The 15,279-nt window shown below is 42.2% G+C and overlaps 2 protein-coding genes across 2 annotated transcripts; one reads left to right on the top strand and one right to left on the bottom strand.

The window, feature by feature from the left end:
- Positions 1 to 6,104: 6,104 nt before the first annotated feature.
- On the bottom strand, positions 6,105 to 6,731 carry LOC136611942 (transcription cofactor vestigial-like protein 1). The gene has a single exon (XM_066591977.1). The coding sequence runs from the start codon at positions 6,714 to 6,716 to the stop codon at positions 6,105 to 6,107; it is 612 nt and encodes a 203-aa protein (XP_066448074.1). The 5' UTR covers positions 6,717 to 6,731.
- Positions 6,732 to 6,750: 19 nt separating this feature from the next.
- LOC136611867 (transcription cofactor vestigial-like protein 1) lies at positions 6,751 to 7,643 on the top strand (the record flags this gene model as incomplete). The annotated part of the gene is made up of 1 exon (XM_066591854.1): positions 6,751 to 7,643. A coding segment is annotated over one exon (669 nt), but the record flags the coding sequence as incomplete, so codon positions are not given.
- Between the last annotated feature and the right edge of the window lie 7,636 nt (positions 7,644 to 15,279).

Genomic DNA, 15,279 nt, shown 5'->3' with positions numbered 1-15,279 from the left:
TCACCCATGGCTCTTATGCTTATGGGGGTGCAGGTATGGCCCATGATTGCCATCATAATCGAGCTGGTCCATCATCTGGACCAGCAGACTGGTTTCGCGCCGTCCCAGGGGTGGGTTTCGGCCAGACATCTTTTAGTTTCATTTTAAAGATCCAAAATGGTGCTGCCCAGCCACTATCCAGTGTAACAGGCATGCAGGGGACGTACATTTGTGCGCGGGGTGGGGCACGCTCATGTGGTGCAAGACGCACAGTCTCGCATTTGTCTCCTTAGACAATATTCGCAGATAACCTCCAAAACTGGCGTATATTTACGTCGCATGTTTGTCCGTAGGTACAAGAGAAAATTTTAAGCGAAAACATTGATCACAGAAAATAAGTGCGAATAGGCTATAATGCGAAGCATACAAACCAAACGTGCCTCAACAGTTGCCTCAAATAAATAATACAACATGCTTCATGGGTGGACAAGTGGATAGACGCTGGTGACTAACAGCGGCGGACCACAACACCCTTGATAATGTGCTTTGTGTGTAAAAAAGCATTGAGGACTATGGGGTGTGAGGTACTGAGGGGCGTGATTGTGGATGGTTGCTACATCGCCCCTAGCTTCCCTTATTATGCCTAGTGAGACTGGAGGAAGTTCATGTCCCGCTGTTTGAGACATGAAAAGCCAGGAGTGCAGTGTAATCTCCAGCAAGTAGTTGCTGGAGGTTTTTCTTTAAAAGTCTTTGGGCCTGGATTTTTGGAATGGATGGCAGGTTGGTAGTGGGGCCATCCATTCCACTTCCTCCACTCCAGGGTGTGTGCGAGGTCAATCAGCACAGGTGCATATAAATAGCAGTGTGCACTGACACAGGAGGGGATAAGATGGCTGCTGGACCCTGTCAGCCTGTGATACCTGCTGGAGGTAAAAGCCCTGCTGTGTGGTGCACCTGCGGAGCGTGACCTGGTCAGGCAGGGACTGCCTGATATCCGATTGCTGGACTGTTATTTTCTTGCCTGAAGCTAAGGCTGAATTTGTGTTGTTTTTTTCTGGACTGAAATAAACGCAGGTCACGCCTGCACTTGGACTTTACCAACTTGTTTCCATCTTTGACTGCGGCCCACCCGCACTCTACCGAGCTGTCCTCCCACAGGGCCCATGGCCGAAGTATCCTACACCTCTTCCTACAATATTCCTCAAGCTTTTTAGGTGTCTGGCCGTTATCTAATGATCGCCGCAGAGTCTTTTGGCCATGGCTAAAGTGTCGCAGTAAGGAAAGGTTGTGCGATGTTTGAAAGCAAACATTTTAATGCTGGCTTGTTACCCATAACATACTGACTGTAGGTTGAGTTAACCATGGCGGCCTCACTTTTTGCTCCAAACCAAAATAAAACCAAAGGGGACTCGGCCTTACAAAAAATACCCGTTGATTAGAGCCTTGAGCTCAACAAACATTATCAGATGGGGGTGTTGTGAGGGGCTTTTAGGATGAGGCTATTGTCTGCTTAGTCCTTCATCTTTACTTTTTGAGAATATGAAAAGCAACCAATACCCGAACCTTCCTTCAACCACTGTATTAAGCTGAGATGACTTACTGCCTTTGAGCCTAGCCACCCATGTGCTTACTGATACCAGTTTAAAGATGAAACAAATTGTAACACACAATCCAACACGTCAAATAAAAAATGTGTTTTTATTACACACAAAAAAAGCTTAAGCCCCAGTTAGACTCAGATTATCGCTTGAAATTCGTTAGAACTAGAGATGAACGAACGTACTTGTTTCAAGTAATTACTCGATCAAGCACCGCGATTTTCGAGTACTTCAGTACTCGGGTGAAAAGATTCGGGGGCCGCCGGGGGGAGGCGTGGCGGCGTGGGGGGTAGTAGCGGGGAACAGGGGGGAGCCCTCTCTCGCTCTCCCTCTCCCCCCCACTCCCCGCTGCAACCCCCCACTCACCCACGGCGCCCCCTGAATCTTTTTGCCCGAGTACGGAAGTACTCGAAAATCGCGGTGCTCGGGCGAAAAAGGGGCGTGGCCAAGTAGGCTCGCTCATCTCTAGTTATAACGATAAAAGTGAGTGATGGTTTTGGTTTTAAAGACGGAAGCTTTTTTCCTAACGAAAATCGTTGGAAAATGTTGGGTTTTTCAGTCGTATTATCGTTGTCTAATGTTTGCATTGAAAACTCCCCTAAAATCGCTGAATGATGTCATTTAGACCAAACGAAAAGGAAATGGGCGAACGATGGATTTTAAGCGGACTGAAAGTCAACGATGAGCGAATCGTTAACTAAAACTGCACGGCGGGCGCAAGATGGACTCAGCGATTATCACTTAAACGATGGCTTTTGAGCAAATTTCGCGGGATAATCGTTGTGTCTAAAAGGGCCGTTAATAAGGAGCCTTGCAAAAGACAACATTCATAACCAAAGAGATCATTTACATAATGAAGATTTAGAAAATTAAAAAAAACAAAACAGGACACAGCACAATATCTTATGTCCCACGCCTGGACGATTTCAGAGGCCTTTGCCCCGAAGCCCTTCCTGCCCTGAGCGGCCGCCCACGGCACCTGATGGGAGGCAAAGAGGGTGGTGAGGGTGGCTGCTACAGCACATCAGGCTCCAACTCAACTTCATGCGAGTTGGCAGGTGGGCCAAGAGGGTGTGAGGACATATCATCCCTTGGGTGGCGCAGGGGAACAGCAGGGGACCTCAAACGGTTATTCGCCCCAGGAGGGGCGCAGACAATGTAAACCTTCTTAAATGCCTCCATTCACATGACCCTTTTGCCCAGAAGTTACACAGTAGCTCCAATAAGGGACAACATCGTTAGGATTTGTAAATGATTTCACTTTCACATAGAAGCCTATGCACTCATTCAGATGATCGGAGTACAGTGCCGCATGCTTGAAAGAACACAATAGCAGGCAATGGCAAGTCACGCAATTTTTAAGAAAGTTCTTTGCGAAAGCAGAATGCAGTTAGCCGCGTTTTAAAATATGGTGTCCTATAATTTACGTCGTGGACGTTTTTGCGCATGTAACATTCAGACATGTGACCGCTGCCATTAAAAAGCATTGGTTCTATTAGATGCGATTCGCAAACACACAAAACATGCGCAGCGAACAAACAGCCGCCTGACTGAGGCCTCAGAAGATGGTGTGACAGGGAAGACTTCTCAGGGTAATCTAGACAATCCACAGTCCCAGTTATCTGTGAGATCCTGCTCCAGGCAAACTCTCTCTTCCTTTCTTACTCTCTAAAGGTCCTAACTCATTCTTCTGGTGTCTTTCTCCTTCTCTCTTACTTTCAGTGCGCATTGCAGCACTGGCACACCCTCGGTAGTGTAGGCCCAGGACCAGCTTCAGACCATCACTCAGCCTCTTCCATTCTGGAGTCTGGAGTCACTTGCTCACGGGACAAACCCTTTCTCTCCACTAAACATCCACACCAACCTATATATAAAATGTAGTCACATGACATACAACAAGATACATTTCCCAGACATAACCCATTCAGTGCTCCAGAGGTGCAATACACATCAAATGCATACAACATAGAAGACACTGACAATACCATTGCACAAGACACACATTTAACATTATGAAGGGGCCCCGTTAACGCTGGGCCACTACACTTCAGTAAAGCAGTGTATTATAAAGCCTATGTAGATTGTAGCTGGCAGCTGATGCTCGCTCGAGTATTAGCATACTCGATGGTGCTTGTTACTTGAGCGAGTACCACGCCGTGTTCGACCCCTCCCCATTTTGACCCCTCCCCGCTGTGACGTGCCAGCGTGCGCATGTCCACAGCAGTATGTGGCTGCCGAGGGAGGGGGAAAGAGAGAGGGAGGGGAAGAGAGAGAGGGAGGGAGAGAGAGGTAGGGGAGAGAGAGAGAGAGAGAGAGGTGTGGGGGAGAGAGAGAGAGAGGGAGGGGGGAGAGAGAGAGGGGGGGAGAGCGACAGAGGGGGAGAGAGAGCGAGAGGGGGAGAGAGCGAGAGAGAGGGGGAGAGAGAGAGAGAGAGAAGCACGGCACCCGGCGGGTCCGATACAAAAATGCTCGAGTCTCCCATTGACTTCAATGGGGTTTGTTACTCGAATAGAGCTTTCAAATATTACGAAACGCTTGACTCGAAAAACTAGCACCCGAGCATTTTGGTACTCGCTCATCTCTAATAGTAACCAATTGGGATCCAGCGATCACAATTTGAAGGTCCAATGGGCTAAATTTGAAGGTCCATAAAAGACCAAACAGCAGGGATCGTAGGATCGTAGTCCCCACTATTTGAGCAGATGCTAGACTGTTATCCAACAGCCAAGCACCCACTCACCATCTATATATTGCTATAGTGTTGTGATCATTCCATATGAAGTGTTAAGTATTACCATTTCTTATTGCATATATAATAATTTCCAAGTCTTAGCTATTTCTAGTTTGTATTCCGTAACAATACCGTGAGAGTTGATCTGTTCCCTTGACATTACACTGCAACTCTTTTACAGCTATCTGTTCCACAATACAAAAGTTGTGTATTTTTGTAACTCTGTCTACTGCATCGTAGCCTGAAACCTGCTTTGCGCCCCATCTCTTGTGAGGCGCCGTATGATTGACCTCCGCTGCCGAGGACATGTGATGTCTATCGAAGCCTTTATTACAATTATCCAGTATGCAGTAAATCCTGAATCAGGACCCTTCTCAGATCACTTGGATGAGGCGTGAAGTGATAGGATATCAGTGCCGTCTGGGTCCCCTCCGGTTTAGTGAATACATACATAGCTGTAGTGCAGCGTGGGTGGATATCTGGCTCCGACCTCGGTTATCATTGTGATTGATGTGAAGGCTTTGTGTGATGTTATAATCCACCTCTGCTGGAATCATTATATAATAATGACTGGTACGTTTTGATTGCTGCTCAACGTCTTCCTCGCTAAACGCCATTATCATTCTGTGCAACTCCCAGCAGGAGAAGGAAAGAAATAATATGAAATGGTTTAATCCATTCTCTCACCAAAGTCTCTATTATGTCGGTTTCTATTGTGCTGGTCTGGTCCTCAGCTCATCCATGATGGAAATGTCATTGTAACCTTCACGTCCCGCTCTGATAAATGCACACTATTCAAAGCAGCAGTGACCCTGTTAGGAGAGCGAAATGTACAGTATGAGTTGGCGCAGGTGACGGAACAGACCTGCGGTGGCTTCTGCCATGTCACCTTGGGGGACTGCTGATTCACAGCCACCCTCCACCCTGACTGTGATCAAGGACGTTTCCAGAGCGGCACATGAAAGTATCTGTCTGGTATAACTCTAATCAGCTTCTACTCTTCACAAGAAGTAGCATTTATTTCCATATGTTAATACTTATGGCAGCTTCCTAATGACATCAGACACTCTTCGTTGATGATTTCTACAAAAGTCTGCTACAATTCAGCTGGTTCCCTTCAGTCATCCTGCAAACATCTGGCGAATTCTCTCAAAGAAGATGGACACTGTCTAGTCTCCTTACCCAACGTTCTAGTTAGTCTCCAAGAAGTTTGATAGGGTTCAGTTGGGGACTCTGTGTAGGCCAGTCCAATCATGGAACATCCACATCTTCAAACCAATGGAAAACAGCACTGGATTTGTGACAAGGTGCGTTGTCTTGCGGGAAGTATGGCCGACCATTCTAGAGTACTACTACATTGTAGCACATTATTGTCTAGACTTTCAAGGTATACCTAGTGTTCATGGTTCTTGTCACTACAACCAACGGACAGAGACCATATCAAGTAAAACATCCCCAGTCCATAACGGTACCTCCGGCGTACTTAACTGATGGTACAACACACTCAGGCAAAAGACGATCCCCAGGCATCCTCCACACCCAAGTACAGCCATCTACTTTGAAGAGGGAGTAGTGTGATTTGTCACTCCTTAGGATATTCTTCCATTGCTCAACTGTCCAATAACTTGCACCAATGTACTGTAAATGGACCAATGCATCTTCAAGAGAAAACTCGCCAGACGTTTGCAGGATGAATGGAGGGAAATACCTGCTAAAATGTATCAGACGTTAGTAGAAAGTATGACATGAAGATTATCTGATGTCATTAGGGCCAAAGGACCCCCACAGCCCCAGTATTAACATGTGCAAATAAAAATTCTACTATTGAGGTTTTCCGGTATGGGCGACGCAGCAACTGCTGATGTGAGGATATCTGGTTTTGAAATGGACTCTTGCAAAGTGCCTTGGTATCTCTCAGGTTGTAGGAGATTGAGAAATGAACTACATTTTCCATCGGGGTCTGGTACCATTTGAAACTCTGAGACAGAGGGATGATGATACACAGAACTAACATGGCTTGGAGGTCCGAAATGGTGGTAATGCCACAAATCCGAAGGCTGAGCGTGATGCTGTTGGGGCTGCTTGTCTACTGCGGATGAGTAGTGCTCGGATGGAGAGGTAAGTGATGATAACACAGGAGGGTTGGCTTGGTAGGGTTTGCCCCAGTTGAATTCGTCTGCCATCATGTTATTTGTGTTCTTCTGAAGAAAGTCCTCGTTTCTGCCTTTTGTGCTCAAGTTTTGAGGGTCTTTTGTATTCTTTAATGCTCTAGAAAAGTGCCCATCCACAACACTGTTAATGTCCCCCTGATAATAAGTGAAAACCACACAGCGCGAGCCCATCTCCGTCGTCTGCACCGGCTGCTCCTTAGCCCTGTAGTCAGCTGGGCTCTTCCTCAGATCCTCCATGTCTTGTAGCCAGTCAGTGCCCTGAACACACTGGTGGAAGAGCCCAGCTGACTACAGGGCTAAGGAGCAGCCGGTGCAGACGACGGAGATGGGCTCGCGCTGTGTGGTTTTCACTTATTATCAGGGGGACATTAACAGTGTTGTGGATGAGCACTTTTCTAGAGCATTAAAGAATACAAAAGACCCTCAAGACTTGAGCACAAAAGGCAGAAACGAGGACTTTCTTCAGAAGAACACAAATAACATGATGGCAGACGAATTCAACTGGGGCAAACCCTACCAAGCCAACCATCCTGTGTTATCGTCACTTACCTCTCCATCCGAGCACTACTCATCCGCAGTATACCAGCAGCCCCAACAGCATCACGCTCAGCCTTCGGATTTGTGGCATTACCACCATTTCGGACCTCCAAGCCATGTTAGTTCTGTGTATCATCATCCCTCTGTCTCAGAGTTTCAAATGGTACCAGACCCCGATGGAAAATGTAGTTCATTTCTCAATCTCCTACAACCTGAGAGATACCAAGGCACTTTGCAAGAGTCCATTTCAAAACCAGATATCCTCACATCAGCAGTTGCTGCGTCGCCCATACCGGAAAACCTCAATCAGAGAACAAACTCGCAGACAGGTCTCCATCCACAAGATAGAAGAAAGGAGTATTTCCATGGACAAGAAAGAAGGAGGGATTTATACTTTTATTAGGTGCTGTTTTTTGTTCACTTGTGACTAAAGCAACATTTTTGCTTAATCTGTTTCATTGTTGTATGTGAAGGACTTTGTGCCGAGAGAAAAACCCCTCAAAGTGATATAGTCATGGAAATAGATCTATAAAATATACCTGAAATTGCTTCCATATTTAAGTGCTTCGTTCATGGATGGTGGTTCCTTGTCATGATAACACGGCCCCAGCAGCGCACCGAACATTAAAAATTCTACTAGTATTAGTACACTATCCTATGAAAACAAGCAAGTATTTATTTTCAGCACTATGGGCCCAGAGTGCCTAGGAAGAAAGGGAAAAGCAACCGCTGAAAGGACAGTTAGTACTTTACTGATCGAGGTCATGACTTGCTGTGCTGCTCTCCCTCCACCTGCTTTTGCAGGTACATTTACAGGCAGCTGATACGGCTTTCATACTGGCCCGGAACGCGGGTAAGTACTGAACAAGTCCTGGTTAATGGTACAGTCAGACTGTTAAATTAGCCAATGGGCCACATTATATCCCGATGACTGGGAGGGACTAAAAAACCAGAAACTTGTTCTTATTGTTAACAATACCAAGCACTAACCCTTTCAGATGGATGACCATAACAGTGGGACCATTTTAACGTTTGCTACCTTTGCTTTAGGGCCTCCCTCTTCTATATACGCCGCGGCTCCAGCAATGGTAATCACTGCACTCCGCTCCTCTTATTTGACAGTTCCACTACTTTTCCCATAATAGCCAGTATCTCTGCCCACCATGTGCCGCCAAGCTAAATCCTCATTCATTATCTGCACATTCATTATTAGACAGGAAGAAACAACACAACTTAGGAGTCAGTTTTGCAGCATGCGCTGGTCAGATGGCCCAAAACGCGTCGTTTCTCATTTAAATACATGCACATTTCTGGCTGATAATGTTAATCCCCAATGTAATCTTCAATTACTGCTAAGAATGAAGTCTTGGGCTAACCGGACATTTACATAATTACATACAGCTGCTACCGCGTTTCAATGGTTTCCTACAGTTATTAGCAGACAGGTCGCTATAATGCTACTATCATTGTATTACCAATTCCCTGCCATAGTGCAATACATAAAACCATAATACATATAGTACACATATTTACTAATCTTACACAGGTAAAAGGTCACATCTTGTGTAAAGGTGTATGTTTGCACTTGGTGGCAGTATTATAGTTGTTATATTCTTGTACATAGGGGGCAGTATTATAGTAGTTATGTTCTTATACATAGGGGGCAGTATTATAGTAGTTATATTCTTGTACATAGGAGGCAGTATTATAGTAGTTATATTCTTGTACATAGGAGGCAGTATTATAGTAGCTATATTCTTGTACATAGGGATCAGTATTATAGTAGTTATATTCTTGTACATAGGGAGCAGTATTATAGTAGTTATATTCTTGTACATAGGGGGGCAGTATTATAGTAGTTATATTCTTGTACATAGGAGCAGTATTATAGTAGTTATGTTCTTGTATATAGGAGGCAGTATTATAGTAGTTATATTCATGCACATAGGGGGCAGTATTATAGTAGTTATATTCTTGTACATAGGGGGCAGTATTATAGTAGTTATATTCTTGTACATAGGAGCAGTATTATAGTAGTTATATTCTTGTACATAGGGGGCAGTATTATAGTAGTTATATTCTTGTACATAGGAGGCAGTATTATAGTAGTTATATTCTTGTACATAGGAGGCAGTATTATAGTAGTTATATTCTTGTACATAGGGGGCAGTATTATAGTAGTTATATTCTTGTACACAGGAGGCAGTATTATAGTTGTTATATTCTTGTACATAGGGGGCAGTATTATAGTAGTTATATTCTCGTACACAGGAGGCAGTATTATAGTAGTTATATTCTTGTACATAGGGGGCAGTATTATAGTAGTTATATTCTTGTACATAGGGGGCAGTATTATAGTAGTTATATTCATGTACATAGGGGGCAGTATTATAGTAGTTATATTCATGTACATAGGGGGCAGTATTATAGTAGTTATATTCTTGTACATAGGAGGCAGTATTATAGTAGTTATATTCTTGTACATAGGGGGCAGTATTATAGTAGTTATATTCTTGTACATAGGGGGCAGTATTATAGTAGTTATATTCTTGTACATAGGAGGCAGTATTATAGTAGTTATATTCTTGTACATAGGAGGCAGTATTATAGTAGTTATATTCTTGTACATAGGGGGCAGTATTATAGTAGTTATATTCTTGTATATAGGGAGCAGTATTATAGTAGTTACATTCTTGTACACAGGGGGCAGTATTATAGTAGTTATATTCTTGTACATAGGAGGCAGTATTATAGTAGTTATATTCTTGTACATAGGAGGCAGTATTATAGTAGTTATATTCTTGTACATAGGGGGCAGTATTATAGTAGTTATATTCTTGTACATAGGGGACAGTATTATAGTAGTTATATTCTTGTACATAGGAGGCAGTATTATAGTAGTTATATTCTTGTACATAGGGGGCAGTATTATAGTAGTTATATCCTTGTACATAGGGGGCAGTATTATAGTAGTTATATTCTTGTACATAGGGGGCAGTATTATAGTAGTTATATTCTTGTACATAGGGGGGCAGTATGATAGTAGTTATACTCTTGTACGTAGGGGGCAGTATTATAGTAGTTATATTCTTCTCCATAGGGGGCAGTATTATAGTAGTTATATTCTTGTATATAGAGGGCAGTATTATAGTAGTTATATTCTTGTACATAGGGGGGCAGTATTATAGTAGTTATACTCTTGTACGTAGGGGGCAGTATTATAGTAGTTATATTCTTGTACATAGAGGGCAGTATTATAGTAGTTATATTCTTGTACATAGGGGGCAGTATTATAGTAGTTGTATTCTTGTACATAGGAGGCAGTATTATAGTAGTTATATTCTTGTACATATGGGGCACTATTATAGTAGTTATATTCTTGTACACAGGGGGCAGTATTATAGTAGTTATATTCTTGTACATAGGGGACAGTATTATAGTAGTTATATTCTTGTACATAGGGGGCAGTATTATAGTAGTTATATTCTTGTACATAGGAGCAGTATTATAGTAGTTATATTCTTGTACATAGGAGGCAGTATTATAGTAGTTATATTCTTGTACATAGGGGGCAGTATTATAGTAGTTATATTCTTGTACATAGGAGCAGTATTATAGTAGTTATATTCTTGTACATAGGGGGCAGTATTATAGTAGTTATATTCTCGTACACAGGAGGCAGTATTATAGTAGTTATATTCTTGTACATAGGGGCAGTATTATAGTAGTTATATTCTTGTACATAGGGGGCAGTATTATAGCAGTTATATTCTTGTACATAGGGGGGAGTATTATAGTAGTTATATTCTTGTACATAGGGGCAGTATTATAGTAGTTATATTCTTGTACATAGGGGGCAGTATTATAGTAGTTTTATTCTTGTACATAGGGTGCAGTATTATAGTAGTTATATTCTTGTACATAGGAGCAGCATTATAGTAGTTATATTCTTGTACATAGGGGTAGTATTATAGTAGTTTTATTCTTGTACATAGGGTGCAGTATTATAGTAGTTATATTCTTGTACATAGGGGCAGTATTATAGTAGTTATATTCTTGTACATAGGGGCAGTATTATAGTAGTTATATTCTTGTACATAGTATGCAGTATTATAGTAGTTGTATTCTTGTACATAGAGGGCAGTATTATAGTAGTTATATTCTTGTACATAGGAGGCAGTATTATAGTAGTTGTATTCTTGTACATAGGGGGGGCAGTATTATAGTAGTTATATTCTTGTACATAGGGAGCAGTATTATAGTAATTATATTCTTGTACACAGGAGGCAGTATTATAGTAGTTATATTCTTGTACATAGGAGGCAGTATTATAGTAGTTATATTCTTGTACATAGGGGCAGTATTATAGTAGTTATATTCTTGTACATAGGAGGCAGTATTATAGTAGTTATATTCTTGTACATAGGAGCAGTATTATAGTAGTTATATTCTTGTACATAGGGGGCAGTATTATAATAGTTATATTCTTGTACATAGGAGCAGTATTATAGTAGTTATATTCTTGTACATAGGGGGCAGTATTATAGTAGTTATATTCTTGTACATAGGAGGCAGTATTATAGTAGTTATATTCTTGTACATAGGGGGCAGTATTATAATAGTTATATTCTTGTACATAGGGGGCAGTATTATAGTAGTTATATTCTTGTACATAGGGGCAGTATTATAGTAGTTATATTCTTGTACATAGGGTACAGTATTACAGTAGTTATATTCTTGTACATAGGGAGCAGTATTATAGTAGTCATATTCTTGTACATAGGAGCAGTATTATAGTAGTTATATTCTTGTACATAGGGGGCAGTATTATAGTAGTTATATTCTTGTACATAGGAGCAGTATTATAGTAGTTCTATTCTTGTACATAGGAGCAGTATTATAGTAGTTCTATTCTTGTACATAGGAGGCAGTATTATAGTAGTTATATTCTTGTACATAGGGGGCAGTATTATGGTAGTTATAGTGTTGTATATAGATTTGGTGTCAATTCTAAATATGTGATTCTGTTTATTTCATTCATTAGCAGTTTGCTTTGTACAGTGAGAAACACACCAATGAAATCAAAATGTACTTAATGCAGTTTTCCCTTTCCGTAGTACTTTTGGCAGCCAATAGCAGGTCATAAGAGTCCTTTACAGGAGATAAATGGAGGTGGAGCAGGTCGGAGATTTCTCTGGCCGCCCACCTCCATTCACTGTAAACAGGCAGTTGTTTGTAGATGAATGACTGCCTGTTTATATGGGCTGGTCGTCGTTTGTTTTTTATGGCTGCTGAGACTGAACAATAAGTGAATGAATTATCGTTGGTTAATTAGCAGCTGGCAGCATTTACACCAAATGGTTATCATTGAGATTCCCGCCATCCAGTGAGAATGTGAATGATAATCGATTCATGTAAAAGGGTGCTTACTTTGCTGAGGGCAGCAATGACAACAGCAGAATAAGTACTTTTTTAAGCCACTACTTTTATATGATTACTATCTGTTTTCGAAGTGAGCAGGGTATTGTTTATTAATACCAGTATTGCTTGCATGGACCAACCCTTTAAATATAGAAAAAAACAAAGAAGTAGTCAGCATGCATGTATTATAGACAAGAAAAGCATCTGTTACAACATTGTCCATCTTGTGCTATTCTTAATAAATAAGACAGCATGTTCTTTAAGTAATGAATATAAGAAGGAACTGGTAGACCTGACAAACACGAAGCATTGGAAATCTACTCATGTTCTGCTGCTAAGCAGAGCATTAAGGTCGTTCAAGAGCAGATGCCATGTCTAAGTAAACAAAGTACCAAAATTAATAGTTCTTGATAGGGCAAATTGTTCCTCCTTTACAAAAGAGTCCATACTGAGATATAATAGATGTGCAGATACCAAGAAATATGCCAATTTTCTGTCTCTTTTTCAGCCTCTTCTTGGTCAGACACATAATCAACAATTATTTGGACAAAAATATATATCATTTTATGAGACCATCAGGAAAAACAGCAAGACGCCTAAGAGAAAGAGGATTAATGACATTGATTTGGCATCTGTTCCAGTTAGACGGATAAGGAGCACTAGTTGAGCTCTGTCTAAAACCACCAGGTAATTCGAAGGATCCTTTAAGAAGGACCAATTTATTGAAGATGTGTGAGAACCGGCCCCCTATTAGACCTCCCAGTGATGGGTAGGAGGATCTCTGCATGACCTTGGCTTTTAGACCCCTGGTATACTAAGATACCCTTCTTTTTCTTATCTCCCACCACTTGGAAAAGTTTTTAAGAAATTAAAAATCTCTAATCTCTCTTTTAAAAAAAAAAAACCAAAACTTTTCATGTTGGATGTTTTTGGTGCATATTAAGATGGTAAGACAGTAAACACAACCATCATAGGAGAACAATCGATATCTTTATCATTGTGTCTCGTATGATGTACTTACCTTGGCTTAATTCCGTCAGCCATGGCAATGACAATCACCTACTTAGGATAGGGCATCATTAGCATATCAGTGGGGGTCCACTGCCAGGGACCTTCGTCAATCAGTTGACTGGACAGAATCCCGGGCAGGAGAGAAAGTTCTAAATGTTTTCTGATTTGTAATGGCCCGTTATAATACTGCAGCTGTCTCGCATTCATTTCAATGGAAAAGAGATGTACTTCTATAAACTGCCATTGCGCTAATCGCAGCATTTAAAGCCTTCCGGTTGTCTCGCAGCTCCTTCAAGTCAACTGATTGGCCACTGCTCTTGACCAATAGAAGTCAGGGGCAGAGGTCCGCTCTATGTGGCTGGGATAGCGTGAAACAAGGTACCATCAATAGGGTGTGTGCTCATGTACCATAGATGTAAGTGTTACAATATGGAGCCACAAGCGCCGACTCACCACTTCTTGCCCACTCTGTAGTAGACATCTGCTCACAGCCTCTGCTTGCTCGTCGGCAGCGGACTGCAGTACCCTCCCAGATACTTTTAAAACCTCAATGTGCCTCAATCAAATTTCTCCCCCTATCAATATTTTGTGACCCATGCTATATCAAGCATCGTCCTCCAGAGTATTTTGGTAGTTTTTGTCTCTCTCGAGGTACTACTAAGGTTGTTTCGATTCTTTGGTTCCTGACTCCGGCTATCCCTGACTACATTCATCTCTGCAGTCCTGAGCCCAACTTGTAATACCCACTATGTTTCTATCCACTGCTTGCCCTGACCCTTGACTTGTTTTACCATCCTTGACTGGACGTCTAGCTTGTTCCTCGTGCTGCAGTTCACGCCCTCAGGTATTTCGTCTAGACCTTAAGTAGTGTCAACTGCCACAGTACTACTGTCCAAAAATATGTTTTAATCAGCAGCACTCACCACACAACCAGTTATGGCAGAGCGATCTCCAATGAGCGCCCCAGTGAAGGATCTGCCCCAAATCCAATATATCAAAGTGGAAATGGAGAACAGGCAGCAATATATGTGCAGGAAAAACATCAAGCTTCAGAAAGACTCCAGATTGGAGTCAAAGACTGCTTGACTTTTATGCCAATGAAGGAATAAAGTTACATCCAACTGCCACAGTAATGGGACCATTTCCTTAGTGAGGGCCTGGGTACCCTACAGCGAAGCCCACATCCCAACTAGTGCGGTCAAAGGGTGAAGACAAGGGTACCTTGGTGTCGCCTCCGGATTTGGCCCTAAGTCTAACCAGTGTGTGACACAGTGGATCTACATCTGCTAATTCTGATAAGTGCAATGAAATGTGGCCTAGTAGCTCTTGTCGGCCCAGGGACATTGTTCCGAAGATAGGAACGATGTGGTAGGATAACAAGGAATATCACAGAAAAAAATGGCGCAAACTTATCAAGGCAAAATGCAGTGCAGCCAAAGAGTTATTATAGTAGCATAGTATGTAATGCTGAAGAAACACATATGTCCATCCAGTTCAGCCTATTACCCCCCAATGTTGATCCAGAAGAAAAGCAATGAGGTGAAAGCCAATTTTCCCAATTTAAGGGCTTATTCACGCGAACGTATATCAGCCACGTTCTTTTACGGCCGGCCGATACACGCGACCATCTGATGCTTTGGATTCCAATGCATCAGTTCAGATGGCCAATATTCCAGTGCGTAAATATGGCTGACCGGAAAAGACACTGTTTTTACGCCCGCTAGAAAAGATAGTTCTGGGACTATCTTCTGGACGGAATACGGCGGCCGTCTCTTAGACTCCTATGAGAGCTGCCAGAAAAGGGAGGTGGGAGGGAGTTTAGCAGCGTCTC

Source organism: Eleutherodactylus coqui, chromosome 1 (genome assembly GCF_035609145.1).
Source record: "Eleutherodactylus coqui strain aEleCoq1 chromosome 1, aEleCoq1.hap1, whole genome shotgun sequence".
NCBI lineage: Eukaryota > Metazoa > Chordata > Amphibia > Anura > Eleutherodactylidae > Eleutherodactylus > Eleutherodactylus coqui.
Note: the sequence above shows the minus strand (reverse complement) of the source record. Positions and strands in the feature narration are given on the sequence as shown.